General features: G+C 41.7%; 1 protein-coding gene across 1 annotated transcript; it reads right to left on the bottom strand.

The window, feature by feature from the left end:
* Positions 1-10,936: 10,936 nt before the first annotated feature.
* LOC4333691 (transcription factor NAI1) lies at positions 10,937-15,766 on the bottom strand. The gene is made up of 4 exons (XM_015774466.3): positions 15,616-15,766; positions 14,521-15,215; positions 14,050-14,445; positions 10,937-11,414 (listed from the first exon to the last, which is right to left on the bottom strand). The coding sequence occupies exons 2-4, from the start codon at positions 15,178-15,180 to the stop codon at positions 11,313-11,315; spliced, it is 1,158 nt and encodes a 385-aa protein (XP_015629952.1). The 5' UTR covers positions 15,181-15,215; positions 15,616-15,766; the 3' UTR covers positions 10,937-11,312.
* Between the last annotated feature and the right edge of the window lie 5,579 nt (positions 15,767-21,345).

Raw genomic sequence — 21,345 nt, forward strand, 5'->3', positions numbered from 1 at the left:
TCCCCTTCTGCTGCCCTCCCCTCTCTCTCTCTTTCGTTTTTTTTGGATTTTTAGTGAATATAATGAAATTTCATAGGGGAGGGGCTGGGCTTTATAGGGGGGAGGCAAAAATCGCCCTCCCCCAGGGCGGCAAGGGGGCCGCCTGCAAAATTCCATGCCCCCTCGCCGCCCATTTGCAGGCGGCCCCCCGCACAGTGCAAAATCGCCCTCGCGGAGGGCGGCAAGGGGGCCGCCTGCAAATTTCCATGCCCCCCCTCGCCGCCCATTTGCAGGCGGCCCCCCGCACAGTACAAAATCGCCCTCGCGGAGGGCGGCAAGGGGGCCGCCTGCAAATTTCGTTGACGGCCGTCGCCCGAGAGCGAACGGCCGTCTGCCACGTCATTTTCGCCGCCCTCTGGGAGGGCGATTTTTAAAAATCGCCCTCCCAGAGGGCGGTAGGCGACTATTTCCGTCAATTTTCAAAATGGAAAATTATTTTTGTAAAACTTTTAATAAGAAAAATTATAAATAAAAAAAATTCACTTGTTAGAGGGTATATTCCCGGTGCAACCTCGAAAAATATAAATAATTAGATTATGTTGACACAACATATATCTATGGTGGTATAAAGAAAGTATATTTTTCAGGCGATTGGTAATCCGTTTATATGGAGGACCCATCACTAGTCGAGGCCTGCAGAAATTATATTCATAGTTGTGGTTATATTAAAGCAGAAAACATCTGCTGAAAATAAGTTAAGAAAGAGAAACGACGCTAGAGAGATACTGACGTTTGTTTCTATCTCCTTATTAGCATGAATTAGAAATTTCAAGACCATTAAATTATAATATGATAAAAATAATGATAATAATAATGATATTCCGGAATAGTTTTCTACCAACAAAAACAATAATACAATTTTCATAAAAAATAATAATGATATTCCGGAATAGTTTTCTACCAACAAAAACAATAATACAATTTTCATAAAAAATAATATAGATAATTCCAAACATGTTAACAATAAAAACCTTAATTAGACATGTTGGCCACTTGGCCACACGATTCTAAAATAGATATAACCTTAATTTGGTAGCGTCCAATTGGCATTGACAAGTTGCAACTCTATGACTTAATTTCACCTTGATCGAGATCTCCTTTGCCAAAATTCATTTGCATATTTTATTAGATCTTCCCCAGATTTTGTGGAGAAACTAACCTTTCCCCTGCACTCCTTACGGTAACTTCGACGCTAACATGCACTGATCTGCACACAAGAAAACGTCCAATTATAGATAAGTACCACGTGAGTATATATAATATTTATTCCATCCAATTGTCAATGGATGGTGTGTTTTGCGTGCGTCAAATCTTACTGGACAGCCGCATTTTGCACAGCGAGCTCTGCATACGTACGCACGTGGTTGTGCACGCCATTTGCTTCAAATTAAATTTTGCCAAAACTCGAGTGTCGAGGCTAACGAAGGTCGGCAGATGATCGATCACCCTAGTATATGCAACAGGGTAAATCTAATGTGCGGGTGATCGCGGGGAGCGATCAACCCGCCCCTTCCCCCTTCCCCCTATACGCTCCCAACTCTCCCCCTTCCTCCTCCCCCTCTTTTCTTCCTACTACATCATAATTTTTTTTAAAAAAATAAAGTTGGAAAAATTTATGTTTAGAAATATATATATATAAAATATTTGAATTCAAATTCAAATTTGAAACGGGTATGTAAACTTTTGACTTATAAACTTTGGGTCTATAAACTAATATTTGAATTCAAATTCAAATTTGAACGGGTGTGTAAACTTTTGACTTATAAACTTTGGGTCTATAAACTAATATTTGAATTCAAATTCAAATTGAAATGGGTATGTAAACTTTTGACTTATAAACTTTGGGTCTATAAACTTTAGGTGTATAAACTTTAGATGTATAGAAATACTATATATAAAAAATATTTAAATTCAAATTCAAATTCTAATCGGATATAAAAACTTTTGACTTATAAACTTTGGGTCACTTAACTTTAGATGTGTAAACTTGAGGTGTACAAACTTTAGGTGTATAAATTTACTAAAATAGAAAAGTAATACGGTGCCAAAAAAGAAAACCACGTGGAGGGAGGGAGGGGGGACCGGCTGATCGCTAGGGGCGATCGATCGCCCCTTAGCAATCTCGTATGCAACAGGCTATTGCAGATCGCGCAGTGCATGAAAACAAGTTTCTCATTCTGTCTGGGGATAGCCGCATGCGACCAAAGTGTGAAGAGAAAATTCATCCATGATCTGTTTGCCATCAATAGGCAGCCAACATGAATATGCAAACATCAACATACAATGATCAGGTCGTTGTCGCCAAGCATGCATGCAAACATGAACAACGGCAAAGGGGAAGAGAGTGGGAGAGACGGGGCGGTTGCTGTTGCCAAGCACGATGGCTCTTTGGATCCGCTACTACCGAGGACGGTCGCCGAGCAATGCAGTCTCCTCCCCCTTCGACCAAAAGATCTGGTAGAGCGAGAGAGCGTGAGCAAGATTTGGGAGAGGGAAGGGAGGGGGAGTGGACGAGCAGTGGTAGGAGAGGACCCTTCATCGTGCCGCTGCCGTTGCACCTAGAGGGAGGAGCGGTCTTCGCTGTTACGCCATACTCCGCTCCCTCCACCGTGTTGCCCCTCACTACTACATAACATCAAATAGGTGCCGATACTATAGGTGCTGGAGTAGGTAAATTCGGCACCTATAGTGCTTATCTTGCCCACACCCTCCGCCAGCCTACCAAAACCCTAAAACCAGCACCTATCTCTCCTAATAGGTGCCGGTTTTTAAATAGAATCGGCACCTATTATCCCTGTTAGAGAAATATGTCGGTTTTTTCTCTAAAATCCGGCACCTTTTATTTCCCATCACATCGGATTAGTTGGCGCAGGGCCCACCCTAGAACCGACACCTTTATGGTGAAAGAGATAAGTGCTGGATTTTAGTTAAGAGCCAACACCTTTCTACCTCCACCCCTGTACTAACTGTTGGTACCTCTCAGACATAGATGCTAGTTTTAGATGTAGAACCCCGGCACCTATGAGCCAACTACATATATATCATCCCACTCGAGCTGATTGAGTAAGAACAGAGCAGCGCCTCTTGTTCTTGCCCGATTAGCTGGAAGCGGGGGGAGGGGGTGGTTGCTCGATTTTTTTTGGGGTTTGGTTGAAGGTTGAAGCCTACAAGGTGAAATTCATTATTTCTCACTCCGTTTCACTTTTGCTTGTTGATTTACAATACCGTGTGCTACGTATGCATGTAAAATACATGATCGAAACAATTATGTGTCGTTTTTAGGGATAACTCTTTTTCTTTTTTGTGTCCATTAATCTCATTAGATCTATTCTTGGATGATATGCTAAATTTGAGTTGATGTTTTCTACCATCTATGCCATCGATGTTAGTCAAATGTTAGTGAAACACCGTTAAGGACAAGAAAATATCCATTTTACCGCTATGGAAAAATGTGTACCCATGGCATGATCCGATATTTTTCCTCATTGATGGAAAATATAAATTATTTTTCTTTTTTTAACCATGAATAATTAATGTGACATGGCATTTTCAAAAAAAATATCAATTTTATCTTAGGGATAAAATGATCATTTCTCATTGTATTTTATTCCAATGTTCTTGTAAATTACAAAACCCTCATTGTATTTTTTTTCTGCACGATTTTTAATAAACGATAAATTATTATTCCCTCTATTCCATATTATAAGTCATTCGGCTTTTTCTAAGTCAAACTTTTTAAAGTTTGACCAAGGTTATAAGAAAATATAATAACATTTTCAATACAAAGACATGTTATCAAAATATATTCAATGTTAGATTTAACAAAACTAATTTGGTGTTATAGATGTTGCTTATCTTTTCTTGTTCATTTATAAGATCTATCGGTTTTGTTATTGGGTAAATTGAATTTGTATGATTCAGAGTAATCTACATTAAGTAATATTTGTATGTACCCGCCTGTTGTAATGGATCTACGATGGGTGTATGAAGCGGATCGTGACTCTATGGAGTATATCAGGGGAGTAACGGCTTTCGTTGCCATGGTGACGAGCACAAACTCAGTGGATACGCCGGATTATCTGTGGTGTCCATGCTTTGATTGAATGATTGCAAGAAAGACAGGCAATTTCTGGCGCATCGAGTCCATGCACATCTTCTTATAAGGCGGCTCATGGACAAGTTCTATGGAGAAGAGGAGCAATGCGAGGGAAGTGCAGGCAACTGTGACATGCCAAATGAGGATGTCGGCTGTGAGCAAGAGGACCAAACATGTGTCGATCACAGTGAAGCTAATCTAGATCAGATGATGCGCGACGGGGAGAAGGCTGACACTGATGATAGGAAATATCGCATGTTCAAAACCATGGTGGAGGACTCAAAAGCTCCACCTTACAATGGATGTAAGGCGGAGCACACCATGCTCCAGGTGGTCCTATCTCTACTTCACCTGAAGGCAAGCAATGGATGGTCTGATAAGAGCTTCACTGAGTTGCTAGAGTTGTTGAAAGAAATTCTTCCTGCGGATAATGTCTTGTCTGAAATAACGTACTAAGCGAAAAAAGTTATATGTTCCCTTGGTCTTGAGATACATAAAATTCACGCTTGTCGAAATGATTGCATTCTTTACCGGGGTGATTTTGCATATCTTGATGAATGTCCAGTATGCAAGGCTTCTCGGTATAATTGTGGAGACAGGGATGATGACGGTGGAAGCAATAGTACAATGAAGAAGAAAAGAGTTCCAATGAAGGTCAGCGGTGCCGGTTCTGTGATGCCTGTTGGGAAAACCAATACCTAAGGGAGTTTCCCAACCGACACCAATTAGGGTTCTTGTAGTAGTGTCTTTTCTTTGTCACCACCTACCGTTGCAGGTTGCCACCTACAGGCACTACCACTACTAGATTCGTCACCTCTAGACACGCCATTGTCAAATCTATTGCCTCGTCCAATCATCGTTGCCGATTCTCTTGATGAGCACTGCCACAGGTTTGGACTAGGGTAGGGATGGAGCGAGCAACCGGTCACCCCCACGAGGCGCATTAGCGACCTAGAGGGAGAGGGAGAGAGAGTGAAGGAGGAAGCCGAGAGAGGGCATGGTGAGGTAGGGGTGGGGACTTGATGTGAGATAGGGGATGAGGGATTGGGTGGGGATTTTAGTATGGTTTACGGTTCTTTAGCGAACGCATGCGAAAATTAATTTTCTCGCGAGTGCGGTCGGTGAGGAATCCCTCCAATGCAGCTTTACAAAGCAAAATTTACTCAACACTCAATGGCTCTCTTTGCTAGAGGATACCACAAGAACGTGTTTCTGCTAGAGGACACCGCAAAAAAAAGGTAATTATTTGCTGGACACCTGCGGTATTATTTTATTATATTAGGAGGAAATGGAGAGAGAAATAGCGATAAAAGTACGTACCTGCCCCTATCTCCACCGCCGCACCACCTCACCCTCCCAACCCAGCTTCGTCCTCTTGCTCTGCTGCAGAGCACCTGCTTGCTCCCGTGCCATGGTCGAAAGGGGAAGGCTGACCCAAGCCCTGCTATGCCGCTAGAGCAAGGAGATGGCCAACGTTACCACTATCCCGGAGTCGCATGGAGTCGGGGCGAGGAGGAAGAGCCATCCACGCTCACTGACACCGTACTCACCGCTGCCAGACATAAAAGCTGAAGATGTAACCTAGAGAGGGGGGGAGGGTGAGTAGGCTTAACTGAAAAACACTAAAAATAATCGCGGCGGTCAAATTTAAACAGGGCCCGGAACTTCCTGGCAGGCAGCCCGAAACATCCGGAGTTCAGGGACAGGAGGTTCCGGGTAACTAGAAAATCATATAGAATGAATGTGGCAATCACATCGAAAAAATGAATAAAGTCAAGTAAAAAAATCAGATAGCAGTAGTCCTGGCTGGTCTCAATCGGGTTTAATTAGGTGGTGCACGGCCCATCTGATCAAGCGAACAAACTACTTGTCGTTATACTACTCCATGGTATATACCGTGCTGACATTCAGCTAGCTGCCCTGGCCCAGAAATTAGTGACTTGCTTGTCAGGGACTATTTCACACTAATTGCCAAGATATCGACCTAGCATGGCCATGCATGTGTCTCTGTCTGCATGTATCATGTATATATATTTTTTTGGTAAGCAAGGTTCAATGTCCTAAGAGGTTGTCAGATTGATCTTGTGAATATCCTCACCTCAGTTTCAGATGGGGACACATCCCCAAAGTATTGGTAACTTAACATATCTCAAGATAATTAAGCATGCATGTTTCCTTTATGTTATGGCGTTGATGTATCCATCTTTGATAGCTGCTGTAACTTTATTTCAAGTTACTCTTTTCAATAAATTGGCAGAGCTCCTAACCATTCTAATTAAAGATAATCGAGCATGTATGCATGCATGCAAAGCTGCTGGGACCCTCAGCCATCAGCGAAATCTCAATCTTTTGCAGCAAAATAAATATGTACTCCAAATGTTGGTTTCGTCGATGCTTGAGTCTTTCCTAATTTCTTCAGTATATATATGTAATGCAGCACAACAAAAGACATGATTATTTTGCTAGCCAAGCTGTATATATATTCCAAAGAGCATATATAATAAGCTAATTAAACATGACATAATATAAGCTAACTGAAAAAGCCTTATGCTCGTAGATTTGCATAATCATTTTGCATATGTAGACAGTATGGAAGGACATGCGTATTATATGCGTACACGTATGTATATACTATACAAAAATCGTCATTACCTTGGCGGTTTTTATGCTATCCTTAACGATTTTTGCCTCTAAGAAAATTACAGATTCTTGTAGTACCAACTCACAGCTGATGTATAGACGGCATATATATGTGCCAAAAACTTTAAGATGCATGTCCCAAAATACTCTGCTATATGTGCATTTCAAAACTGCAATACAAAACTACATGCATATATATTACGTATGTTTATACACCGCGCGTGTATTATATTTGGATACTAGAAGCTTTTATATATATATATATATATATATATATATATATATATATATATATATATATATATATATATATATATATATATATATATGCTGGTGCGCCAGGATCGTCCAAATGCAGATACTGATTCAATTACACGTTTTTTTAATCTAGTTGATAATAGTATATACAGAGGCAATCCAAAGTACTGTCCTTTCTATCAGTTATATATATTAGACCCAGCTATTACATTGTGAATTAAATGATGGATAAATTATTATATCATCCAATTGCAGAGAAGCCATTGATATTTGCAACTTGCAGGAGCTTTATTTATAAAGCTTCTAGCGTATCAAACAGTCATTTTCATCCACGAAATGAAAGGACGCAACTACAAATCGGACATCATCCACAGAACAACTTTTATCATACTACTGTCCATTCCATCGTTTGACTCACTTAAGTGGCTTTACCTGAACCACCTAATACAATACAATGAACTCCCACACACAAGATACACCAACAATTAGGACTCGATCATGCAACAATACTAATTATATATTGTAAATATATTTCTACACAAAAACTATTGTAAATAAATAATTATGAGCACACACTCAGGTTCACCGCCTTTTGATAATGTTTTAGTAAGGCTCATGAATTTATCTTGGCTCTCTATCAGTCCATCTATTGAGCATGTGTTAGAAGGGGATGCACTCGTGGGTATATATATATATATGTGTGTGTATGTTGGGTGCTCCATGGTGCCCGAGCTTCATGATTCAAATTGAGTATATATTCAATTCAAATGAGTATGAAATTTTTTAAAATGTCTAGGTATTAACATTAACTAGTTCAAAACAAGTTTGAACTGAATTTAAACATGATTTTGTTAGATTTTGATTCTATGTATATAGCATCCAAACATATAATTAGTTAGGTATGTAATATTGGATTGTGAAATAAAGTTAAATTTGAGTTGTTTTGTTGCTTGGTATAGGTATTAATCGAATACTTATAACTAGGTATATACTCACAATTTGAAAATTTTGAGCGAATTTGTGAATTTCATACCATGGTGCCCGAGCACCATGGTGCCCCACATATATATATATATATATATATATATATATATATATATATATATATATATATATATATATATATATATATATATATATATATATATATATATATATATATATATATATATATATATATATATATATATATATATATATATATATATATATATATATATATATATATATATATATATATATATATAAGTATGGTGTGTGTTGTGTAGTAGTATGTGCCGTGTAATCGAAAAAAAGAATCAAATATCACAAGAACTCTATCTCTCCCCATAGTAGATACAATATCTCAAATCCTGCCGCAACAATTAATATTACAATCTAGCAAGTACTATGTTTGTAAATGTCCACAATAAGCCTGCAACACAAATGGTGACGATAAAAACTTGATGCAAAATGGGCAATATCTTGCTTCAACAAATCGAAAGAACAATTGCAATGAAATATCACAACATGATGAAAACAAACCACTACAACAATTTGACTTGATGCAATATTTCGACCAAGCATCTGCAAAATAACACCATAGGTGACATAGTAGCAAGAGAAAGTCCTATCGGTATCCTCAACCTTGTAGAGATGACAATGTTGTATGTCTGAGTGCACCCAATGATGAACTCATTGGTACGCAATAGAAAGATCTTGAATTCATCGTTGTTGTAACGATAATACTTTTTAACAATACTAAGTGTTAAGATTATACTAGGGCTTATCTTCATGTACTTAACGTGGCGGAGGACGGCGGCGACCTAAGCGTCGATGGCTAGTCCTCGACAGGGAGAAGGCGGATCCGGTGGAGGTGGTCCTGTAGGCGGCGGCGGCGGCCTGGGCATCAAGGCAGAAGACCTCCTCGACGGCGGCGGCTACAACCCTAGGGGCGGCGGTAGCCTGGGCACCGGTGCAAGGTTCTCAACGATGAGGAGGCGGATCCCATCAGGTGTGGAAGGCCTCGGAGTCCGGGTGGAAGAGGATTTCCTCAGTGGCAGCGGCGGCCCTAGGGGTAGCGGCGGGCTAGAAATCTGGGAGACGGAGAAGGATATAGTCGAAGGTGGCAGCCCTATGGCCTATGGGTGGCAGAGGCCTAGGAATCCGACGAAGCGGAAGCAGATCCTGTCAGCTTGCGTCTGGTCGGCTAGTTCTGATTGGATGATGACGAATGAAGGTGGGCTAACCGGCAACGCGTGGCGTCAGCTCACTTGAAGTAGATGAACATGGCACTAGCGGAGATTCGCAATGACGGCACACTAGGGGCAGCGATGACTAGACAACTTCCACTCGCCGAATCTGGGCATTTCAGGAGAGGATGTCGAGAAGCAGGGTTGTGCTGAGGTCGTAGGTTTTTCTTTTCTTTTTTTTTTGTTGTGTGTTCTCCTCTTTGTTGAGGTGTGAGTCTAAGTGCTCTTGTATATTTTTAGCTGTGTATATCCTTCATAGATATAAAGATCGGATTAATGAAAATTCATTATCTAAAAAAAATATATGGAAATGCTAAATTGATTGGTCATCTTTTCGAGTGAGTTCGGGGGTTTGTCCTACCACTGTAGATATGTCTTTTTTTTCTTACACTAATATTTATTGTATCGAATAGGTATGGCGCAAGATTTAAACTGTCTTTATTAAAAAAAGGAAAAAAGTATGAATTAGCCTTCTGAACTATCGCGGTCGATTGAATTACCCCTCCCCCCCAAACTCGAAAACTAGACATCCTTCGCCCCAACTATGTAAACCAGACAAATAACCCCCCCTCCCCCGATTTAATCCGTTGTGGTTTTGGTCCTACGTGGTATATGTGTGGCAGTCCAATCAACAATTTTTCGTCAAGGCAACACAGCTCAAGCGCGCCTCCGTAGCATGCCCCGCGTCAAGGCCGATGAGCTCCACCGCAAGTGGCACATCCTCATGGATAGGGACGACATGCCGCTGCCCGCTTGGGACTTGCGACCTCCGTCTGCACCCAAGCCCATGCTGTGCAAAGCTCTACAAGAAGGGCATCATCCAGCCCTCTCCCATCTGCACACACGTGCCGGCGGAGGCCGAGAAGGAGGGCACCGTGGCGAAGGCTGAGGAGTTCGGCTCGGTAGGGAAGGTTGTCTCATGAGGAGATGCAAGGGCATCCCTCGTCATCGTCGTCGTCCGCGGCGGCAGCTTCTCCGGTGGTGGGTGAGGAGGAGGAGGATGAGGAGAGGGGGGGTGGTGGGAGAGGGGGCAGCATCTTCGTCGGCCGCAGCGTGTGGTGGTGGTGGAGAGAGGTGGGAGGGGAGAGATCTTATAGTGAGCCGCACTGATTTTTTTTAAAAGAAATACTGACTGGACTATCACGTGTATACCACATAGGACCAAAACTACCGGGATTAAGCTAGGGGATTATTTATCCGGTTTATAAAATTGGGGGTGAAAGATGTCTGGTTTTTATGTTTAGGTTAGTTCGGTTGACTATGATAATTTAAGACGGTAATTCGTACTTTTTCTTTAAAAAATAGTAACATGAAGATGGAGACTATGCTGAACACATGCATGCATTGGGAATATGGTCATGGAGGCCGGCCCCTAGCTTGGAAACTTTTGAAAAGTGAATTATTTGCATCTGAGCGGAAGTATGGTGCCGGAGAGCAATGAGAACGAGCTAATAAAACTAGCTAGCCAGAGTAGCTAGTTGCCGGTCGATCAATCCAATGGTCATCATCCAAGAGATTCTCGTATATCGATCGATCGGTCGCTGGCCGTGCAGTGTCAACATATATAAGCGCAAATATATGTGCAAAATGCATGAATCCTCCTGACCAATCGATCAACATCAGCATAATATTTTTTAAAAAAAACATTGTACAAATGATGATACTCATAACATGCAAAACACTCATTGATATAAATGTACATGCACACATCTTATCTCCTATGAACATCTTTAAAAAAAGTTGAACCGGTACATCTTAAGATTATTCGGCTATAGAGAGTGCATTCGTAGCTCTAGCTAGTATTCTCTCCGTCCAAAAAACTAAATCTAGTACTAAATATGATATATTTAAACTTATTGCACTAAGATAAATTGTATCCAGTGCTAGATTTATTTGTGCAAATGCATGCATCACGGGCCAGATGCACGCAAGTACACGACGAGCAGATCGAGAGAGAGTGTGTGTTTACACTGTTCTGGAATCAATGGCAACATGCCTGATTGAGTAGCTAGCCAAGCTAGCTAGCAGCTGTCGTTTGTTGCTGTTTGTCAGCTTTTTGTTTCTCGCGCGCTATTTCTGCTGTTTTGCTGGAGCACAGTGTTTAGCTTCCCTACAATGTCCTCAGCTGTGACGCTCACCCCGTCCTCCACCTGATGCAAATTAAATCGTATAATTAATATGCATATATATTAATTACGAATGCAAACTCGCGAGAACTTAATTTCATGACAGTACGTTTTGACGAATTTTCGTGAAGGGTTTTATAAGCGACCCGTATAAGAAATTAGTACTGGTATAAATTTTGGTGCAATGTATATTACAGCTTTCAAACTTAATTAGTGGACGCGCATTTATATATACCTGCTATACATATCCACTCAACGACCAGTTATATATAGTACTCAGATTTTGTGGAAGATACGACGAAAAGATGAATTTGGCATTCTAATTGATTTTAAGTATGACTTTTAATTTTAAAAATCTCCTCACAGCCGCTTTCATCAATTAATTAATATTGTTGAGGACCGCTGCTATCGACTAAAAAATAACGGTGCTGCCACGCAAGCGTATTAAATAAATGTAGATGCATTCTTAATTATTTTGGTTCCGGTGCATAAATCAATTAATCAATTATCACTTGTCTTTCAGCTTGCCATAATTTTCCGGAGTAATATTTTGTTTGACACCGTGTACATATGCAATAGTTAAGTGGACGACGACGGAATCAACAATAAACACGTACTCCATTAAAAAAAATACAACCATAAGTTTTCGTATCCAATTTTAATCATCCGTCTTATTTAAAATCTTTTTATAATTGATATTTTTATTAGATTATAAAACATGAATAGTATTTTATGCGTGACTCATATTTTTAGTTTTTTTAAAAAAAATTTAAATAAGATGGACGATTAAAATTGGACACGAAAACTTATGGTTGCGCTTATTTTGGGATGGGGGGAGTAATTTCTAGCGAAAATAAATGTGCACAAGAATTTAAATCTATGTAAATTTAATGGGGGAAGTTATGCATTTACTTGCTCCTTCCACTAAATAAGATGGGCGGACATTTTGAAATTTAAGTCTTCAAATATATAACTGACAATTAGCCTAATACTTCCTCCGTTCCATAATGTAAGTTATTCTAGTATTTCTTATATTCATAATGATGTTAATGAATCTAGATAGATATATATGTCTAGATTCATTAGCATCAATATAAATGTGAGAAATGCTAGAATGACTTATATTATAAAACGGAGGGAGTATAATATAAATTAAACTGTATTTGGTAAAAACAATATCATTAGATCAACATTTGCATTTAGTTTATTTCGTACAACTATTATTTTATTGCTATAAATATTATTATATATAGTATATGATATGAGAAATTAAAACTCAAATATTAGTTTTAGTGATTCCTGATGTGGCAAGTTCGGAAACATGAAGCCATTTTTCTTACTGTGATGATTACAGAAGCCATTATATATGTATAAGATCTAGTTCCGATTAGGTGATAAATATTACCCTATATAGCATATCATAGCCAAAATTTGTTTTCAGTGATATTAATTAGTTAACTATACTAGCTACTCCAAGTACTATAGTTTTATCCCAATCAATTTTATTTTCCACCTCTCTTAAAAAAATATTTTCCACCTAATTATAAGCCACTATGATTATGCATGTATAAAGCAATAAATTTACAATTGACAGGCCCAGCATTTTTTTAATTGAAAATCTTGCAACTAGAAAGTATATAAGAAGTGCATAAAGAATGACTGTAGTCATAAGATATGTTGTACTACATAACATGATTATCATCACGATATACCTTATGAATTTTAGTGTTCTTACTACTCCTGCAGTCAGCACAAGGCAAACCCAGACGTGAATATTAGGGAATGACCATTAATATCAATTGATTAGAAGAGGTGAGGCTTCGAACCCAGGTCGTCTAGCCCACCACCTTGTGGAGCTAGCCGAAAGACCCCTAGACGTTTCTCAGCACAAAGCAAACCCATATGCTAGCTGTAGCAAAAGTTTATGCTCCAGCACCAAGTGTAAACTATTTTTACTTACTTACAGCTTTGTCCGTGCTTGTTGAAGATGATCAATTCGAAATATTCTTAAATCGAAGCGCTTGTGTGGTCATAACCTTACTTGATCTTGTAAATTGTTTAAGGCCCCCTTTGAATTGGAGGAAAAATGGAGGAAAAACAAAGGAATTGAAATCCTACACTATTCATGCCTTTGATTCATAGGAATAAGAAAAAGAAAAAATGTAGGAAACTTTCCTATTCCTACAATTATAGAGCAAAACGTAGGAAAGTTAACATCCACTCTGACCTCTTGGAAAACTTTCCTTGAGTCTATCTCTCTCATCTCATTCCTGCATTTTTCCTGCGGTCTAATCAAACAGTCATTTCTATATTTTTCCTGTGTTTTGCAATCCCCTGTTTTACACTTACATTTCTATCAAAATCCTGTGTTTTTCCTATTCATCCGTTTTTTCAATCCTACGATTCAAATGGGCCCTAAGACTGGTGCCACAAATTTTAAAGCATATAAGCCATACTGGTCCATATTATTTGGACATGTTATATTTGACATTGAGAGATCTAGCTGTAAATTAATACATATGCATGATTCTCCCAACATCAAATATATTTGACCAGAGTGGAATATTAACTACAAGACATATCATGCATTTACAAAAAAAAACACAAAACAAGTTGGTTAAATTCTCTCGAATTAAAACGACGAATTAATTTGTCTTACCTTTGCCATGATGGTTATGATGGCGGTGCATGCCGAGAAGGGCATGACATTGGTGTGCGTGATGCCGAGGTGGAGCCCTTCAACCGCGGCGAGCAGCCGCACCAGCGACCCCTTGCCATTATTCTCGCCGTGGATCCTCACCATCACGTTGCCGTGCGAGATCTTCGCCTCGATCTCCGGCAGCGAGCTTCTCGCCGTGCCGCTGCTGCTGCTTCCAGCCACGGCCGATGACGCTGCGGGGCAGCCGCCGTCCGACGACGACGTGGCTATGCACGGCTTCTTGAGGAGTATTGCCGACTCGACGCCGCCGTTCTGGTGTTGCTCGAGCTCGCTGAGCTTCTCCTGCATCTCCTTCACGTACCTCACCGCGTCGGAGAGGATCGTCGCCTTGTCCATCTGTTCAAATCGATCTTCGTGTTCAGAGAAGATGGTGAGAGAAATGAGCGAGAAATGGAGATATATGTATTATACCTTCTTGAGGCCCGGGATGACGGTGGAGAGCTCGATGAACCGCTGGTTGATCTTCTCCCGGCGCTTGCGCTCCGCGATGATGTGCTCCTGCGCGTACGGCGCCGCCGACGAGGAGCCGGAGCCACCGCCGCCGTTGCCTTTGGAGGAGGCTCTCCGTGTCTGTGCAGATGGCGATGGCGACACGGCGGCCGGCAGGTATCGAACGCCGCCGCCGCCGTAGCGCGCTCTCGTCGTCGTCGGCGGGTTCGACGGCGTGGCCTGATCGTTGCACGGCTGCGTCATGGCCGACGAGAAGTTCCAGCTCACGGGCCAGAGGCCGCCGCCGCCGCCGCCGCCCCCGCCGCCAGCGGCGCACCTGACCGAATTTGGCGACGTCGACCATCCGTCGTGCTCCATGACCGCGCCGCCGCCGCCACCGGACACGCTGTCCGTGTCGCCCGAGCTCCAGCTGTTGGAGGCTCGGTGGCCTTCGTGCGCCGTTGGCTCCGGCGGGGCCATGCCGTTCTGCGACACCGACGACTCGCGGAGCGCTTGGAGCGACGGAAAAGTCGCGTTGTCGCCGGCGTACCCGCCGCCGGCAGGCGGCGGCGTCGCCGGCAGCGGGTGCAGGTGCTGCAGCGTCTCCATGGCCCACTCCATGAACAGGCTCGAGTCCTCCATGTCTCCAAAGAAAAAGAACTCTACTAGCTATCTACCTAGACAAAATAACAAACAAACAAACAAACATTTCACTCTTGAGTCTGATCAATGTCGATCTAGACATCGGAGAGTTATATATCTCCAAGAATCCAAGATTAATTGGACGATCGAGCGAGAGCTAAGCTACATGATTCAAACAGAAAATCGACTGGTCGAGATGTGAATGGTCGAACAAAAACTTTTGCAGCCAGTCTGAAGAGAAAACTATTTGGCTACTGGTCTACTGGCAAACAAGCACAGAGATCCATCATCCATGCATCCGGGAGACATATACAGCTATCAATCACAGACAAGAACAGTAGCTGACTTGATGCCACTACAGATTGCCCATTGAATTGGAGCTCGTGAAACACACAGAATCGTTTGTAGCCAAGACAGTGGGACAGTACCACTTACCTGCAGATCTATCAACAATCTCTCAGATCCTGCTTAACATGCAAATAATATTTGGGACAATGTATGGAAGAGAGAGTCACTCTGAAGAACACCATTCAAGACTAGTCGAGGATTTTTTGTGCTTGGCCTAGCTGGCTAACCACCTCTCTCCATATAAATCATGTCAGAGGCTTTTCTCTTCTTTGACATATATAGAGCACCTCCACTAGGACGACTGCTCCCTTTTGCTTAGTCAATTGCATATATTTTGGTTAAACAATCATGGGATTTTTCATGGTACTTTAGGAGTTGTCATAATCCAAAGATTTGCTATACTAATTTATGGTATCTCTTGATACCTCAACACTTGGAAGGTATCACTAACATTATAGACCTTAAAATGAGTGATTTTGTAGTTCTTAAGTAGATACCGAAAGGTACCAATTTTTTAGTGTAATTTATTTAACCTTTTCGTATTGGCATTTTGACAGCTTGTAAGGACCATAAAATTTCTCCCTAAACAAAACATTGATTTGCATGTGCTACCTCTGGTATTTATGTAGTACCATCAATTGTACTATACAGTACCATATATATAGATTAACAAAGTGAAATATCTCACGTGCAGTGTCTCCTAGCTACATTCATGAACAGCCAGTGTACCTATGGAGTTAATGATTTGAACCAAAAGAGGATACGAAATGTGTGTGAGCGCGGTTTTTTTTTTGGGGGGGGGGGAGGGGGGGCGGTGGACTTAATACTTCATCCATCCCAAAATATAAAAACCTAACACAACAGACTATAGTTAAATGATAGTAAAAGGCAGAAAGTCATATTGATCCTACACGCATATGTACCTTACATTTTGAAAGAGATTCAAAAAAAGTATGCATGTGTTTGTAGTATTTAGAAAGGAACTTTGGATGGCTATATAGCTCCAAAGTTTCTGTAAATAATTTTCTCATTTGAAAATGAGCCATTTTGTTTTGTACTCTTGGCTGAATCACCTCGTCTTATACATATCGGCTCGCCTTTGTCATGAATCAAACCGACTGCGCCAAAATCGTTGCTAGATATAGAATCTAAACAAAAGGAAGAACAGTTTATAAACGTGCACTTTGGACTTACTTTTAGGAAACAAAAAATAAACGTGCAGTAACTACACTCGTGAAGCAGATGCCTTTTGTGTGTTAGCTTTAAATTTAATTTTGACGTGCTATGTCTCCTCCAAAATTGCCGCTAATATTATGCATACGACTCTCGATCACCTTTCCCTTTCCCCACAAAGGACAACCAAAAGCGACGGAATTAATATACAAATCATTTCTGGCGATCGCGATTATCTGGCCGAATCCTACCAAAATGATACTCGTAACCCACTGTCAGATTATCATATGCAAAGATATCCACATCTCATGATGCAACTAGTAGCTAGCCAATCTATTAATTGTTGATTAATCGCGTGCTAACCTAACGTGTGCATATATACAACGCTCTAAGGAAGTATTAATTATTTTCAATACGGGGTCCTGAAGAAATTGCTCAGCTTTCAGTAACTTCAATTTTTTTTTTATTTCAAACCAACTAGAGCGAATGTTTATTTTTTAAAAGTAAATTATTAATGTGAGAAACCAAGTTAGCTCGCCGCCACCAATATCCAAGCTAGCTAGAGTCATCTCATGCTCGAATTTTAGGTGCATTACTGGATAATGGAAATCTATTCAGACTCTACAACTATAGGATAGTTCTTTTAATTAAATTGTATATATCAGGATTGATTGAAGCTACTATTACATGAGTCCTTTGAACGGCACAAGTTTAGTTATCATCTATAGCTATATGTTCGATTGTGGCGGTTGGGAATCTTTCCGCACGGTACACAAAATGGAATAACATATTAGCGTATCATTAATTAAGTATTTACTAAAAAATAAAAAATGGATTATTAATATATCTTTTAAAAGCAACTTTTCTATAGAAAATTTTTGTAAAAATAAAAAACATCGTTTAACAGTTTGAGAAACATACGCGTGAAAAATGAGTGAGTAGAAGTTGGGAAAGTGTACAGGAAGAACACAGCCTATATATGTCCCAAGATATAATTCATTTCATTATTAAAGAAATATCATAGCTCTCTCTATATATATAGCTTTGTGAATTTTGTTTACACGTACGGATTTTACAAAATATCTTAGCTATACTGATCAAAGAAGACCCGAATTTTTACCCAAGTGGCCGGAGTTTAATTAAAAGAATACTATTGAGAATAGCCATGTACCTGATCCTGTGATACCGTGTACGTTGGACCAAACTACTGTAGTCTGTACGTACAGTACGTTACTAAATTTAGTTGGCGGCATCTTTCCTGGAAGAACACCAAGACAAGACTATTTTGGTACAACCAGCTTGTGACGGCACAGTGCCGGTGATAGTCTTTCATGTGCTGGCGTACGTGCAAAAATAGTGCACAAGTCATGTCAATGCAGGTGATAAAACTTTCGATTTCTTGTCAGGCCATGTACAAAGCGTGGCTCTGGCTTGTGGTCTTAACCCTCCATGTCGGACACGCGCATCCATGGCAGTGGGGACCGTGGCTCCGCAGACCGATTTCGCGCTTGCAGAGGAACCGCTCGAAGCGTCGCGCTTGGGCTCGAGAAGGGCGAAGCCACAGCCCGAGGCCACGCGTTGGCGGAGCCGGAGCCCCGTGCGTTGCCTCGTCCGGTCGCATCGCCGCCACCGTTGCTCCTCGCCGCCGACGCTCGTGAAGAAGGGAGGGGGAGAGGAACCGCCGCCGTTGTGGCCCTCGCCGCCAGATCCGGCGAGCCTGCACCTGGATCCGGCGAGCCCGCCATCGATGAGCTCTTCCGCGTCGTCGTGGGGAGAGGAGGACGGCGGCGTCGAGCCCGCATCCGGATCCGCTGCCAACGCTCGAGAAGAAGGAAGGGGAAGAGGAACCGCCGCCGTTGTGGCCCCCGCCGCCAGATCCAGCGAGCTCGCGCCCGAATTCGGCGAGCCAGACGCCACCAAGCTCGCCACGCCGTCGGCGAGCTCGTCCGCACCGTCGTGGGGGAGGAGGACGGCGGCGTCGAGCCCGCCTCCGGATCCGCCACCGAGAACTTGTCCGCGCCGCTGAGATGGGGAGCTCACCAGCGAATATGGCGAATGAGAGAGGGAGAGAGAGAGATGGCTCGGGAGAGAGGGAGAGAGGGGGGAGAGAGGGAGAGAGAATAAAAAAGATAGGGGGGAAGAGGCTGACAGTGGGTCCGTATAGTGTTTAGGGGTGCATATGTACTTATTTTGGTTGTTATAGGGTCCAAAATATAAAGTTTTAATAGGTTTGATAATAACATACAATATAAGGACTGACATATAAATAGATAGGGGCTGAAAAGCAAAATACGTTTTGCAGTGGTTTCACTGCGGCTAGTGTGACCTTTGTGTTGTTCTATCATATGTGGCGTCTTGAGACCACTAGTGCTTGTGGCATCCATTGTACATGCCAAATTCATACGGGTGGCATATCTCAAATTTTGCAAAATTAGGGTGGCATGGTTCCAACAAACCCAGATTTCAGCAGTAGAGAAAAATGTTCCCCTTGAAGCCACTCCGTACAAGCTAGCCTGGCTAGTACCTTGAAGTTCGATGAGGTGATCAGCTGTTTTGCATGGAGGTCCTCCTCGAGGGCAAAGACGAGGTCCTCCTGGAGGCGGATAAGATGGTTCTCAAAGGCAAGTAAGCTTGAGGAATGACCAAGTATTTGGAGACAAGAAGTGGAGCGAAGACATGGTTCTTGTTGCATACAGGGCTCCCCCAGCTTCATTGTCTTGGATGACCCTTGCCTCATTTGGATCCATCCGCCGACGCCATTAATGACCTCGCCTCGCCTGGATCTGCCTACTACCATCATCACCTTCATTGAGCACCTTTGCCGCCGACCTCCACTCCGCAGCCCACAACAGATAGATCCGGTGTTTCCAAGGTTGTTGCCGATGAATCCGCCTCAGCAAAGCTTGTCGATCGGTGTCACAGTGGTTGCAAAGGAAGAAGGGAAGGAGTTCCCAACCAAGCCGCTGGTAGATCCACTTCTTCCAAGTGCCGTGATGGCGCATCCGCATCCTCCAACACCACCGCATCTCCACTTTGCCATTGCCACCGCCTCCTGTGAGCATGGTAAGGGAGAGAGAGGAAGGGTCCATCCCTCCCCACAGATGTTGCCGCCACCTATCTTTCGCCGCCTGCAAACCTGGTTAATAGAGGGAGAGGGGGGGTTTGAGGGGAGAGAGAACGTGATTGAAGAGGGGTCTGAGGGGAGAGGAGAGAGGAAGCGAGGGTTTGGGAAATATGATTTTCACAAGCGGATCTTTGAGAAGTTTGCCTGTAAAAATGGTCTGAGTTTTATGTTCGGCCTCATAAGGGAGGCACCTATAAAAAATAATTTTCACAGGTGACCTATGACTAGAATCCCTAGTTGCACTTTCACATATTAGTCTTTTTTTTAATCCATGTGTAAAAATAAATAAGAAAATATGCTCTCTCTCTCTCTCTCTCTCCATAGACCAATTGCTTACATAGTCCATTGGAGTGGACTGAGCTAAGTTGATCTAGAAAGAACTAGAAGAGTGGAGCAGGGTTCGCCTTCACTCCTACAGTTAGATTTAGGAGTTTGAGCCTTGCAAAACAACCACTTAGTTCTTGCAAGACAATTCAATTCGCTACATGTTATAATGAAGCACTAATTTTAAATTGTTTGTATGCATTACTAATATTGATATAAGTGTTTCATATGTTGCAACTAGTGTCATACGTACGCACATGCATAACTCTAGAACTTATAGTGTAATAAAGGTCTTGTCATCCCAGCCTTCCTGCTCATATGGAGAGGGAGGCCTAGAAAGCTAGGGTACGCTCGTGTCCTTGGTTAACAATGGTGGTCATTGCACACTATTCTAGTGGATCAATTCCAGCGTGGGTTTCTGAGACACATTATTTAAGTGATGCCGAGCATAACTAGCTTGCTTTCAAAATGTATAGATTTATCTAACTTTTCCAATAATATAAATGATTCGTTAGGATATAAAATGTTGTTGTCCTAATATGCTTCTCTTAAATCCTAGATCGTGAAAGACATGCAGATCACGATAAAGCTACACCATATTAAAGAATGGATCTCTGAAATAACATGTAGTCGATTAGTGTTGTGTGTATCAGTTCTTACAAGAAATACATTGGCTACAAGTTGTCGGGAAGTATTTTGTATTTCTATGCCTTACTTTACCATAGCTAATGTTAGATAGGATGTATGTTTTAACATACAAGCGATGGGTTTTTTATATAATAAATGCCTCGTCCTTTGTGCGCAGAGGGTGAGAGAAGCCAAGAAAGCTGAGGTTCTCATGTTTTTGGTAGCTATGGCGGACATCACCACATACTATAGTGGTGGGCTAGTTCAAGCTGGTTTCTGAGACACATTAGTGATGAGATAAAAAGGATGAATTGCTTTGAAAGATTATAGATTTTGCTGAAATTTTTAGTACTTAAATGATTTATTAGGATACAAAATGCCAACATGCATCTCCGAAATCCTAGTTTTGGAAAACGTAGAACAAGATGATATAACTGATCTCGATCCTCTGAGGTGAGAATTTCAGAAGGTTAAGAGGGATCAATGTAATGTAATTAATTAGTAGGGTTTACAAGCTCTCCAGCATGGATAGATGAGCAGCTTGCCAATTAATATCCTCTCGTTCATAT

Source organism: Oryza sativa, chromosome 3, assembly GCF_034140825.1.
Source record: "Oryza sativa Japonica Group chromosome 3, ASM3414082v1".
Lineage (NCBI taxonomy): Eukaryota > Viridiplantae > Streptophyta > Magnoliopsida > Poales > Poaceae > Oryza > Oryza sativa.

What these genes read in the sequence shown, in the direction of transcription:
- LOC4333691 (XM_015774466.3), bottom strand. Translation starts at nt 15,180, where the DNA reads ATGGAGGACTCGAGCCTGTTCATGGAGTGGGCCATGGAGACGCTGCAG. An exon ending in TCATCCCGGGCCTCAAGAAG is followed by an intron (nt 14,446 to 14,520) that starts GTATAATACATA and finishes CGATTTGAACAG; the next exon opens with ATGGACAAGGCGACGATCCT. An exon ending in TCATAACCATCATGGCAAAG is followed by an intron (nt 11,415 to 14,049) that starts GTAAGACAAATT and finishes AATTTGCATCAG; the next exon opens with GTGGAGGACGGGGTGAGCGT.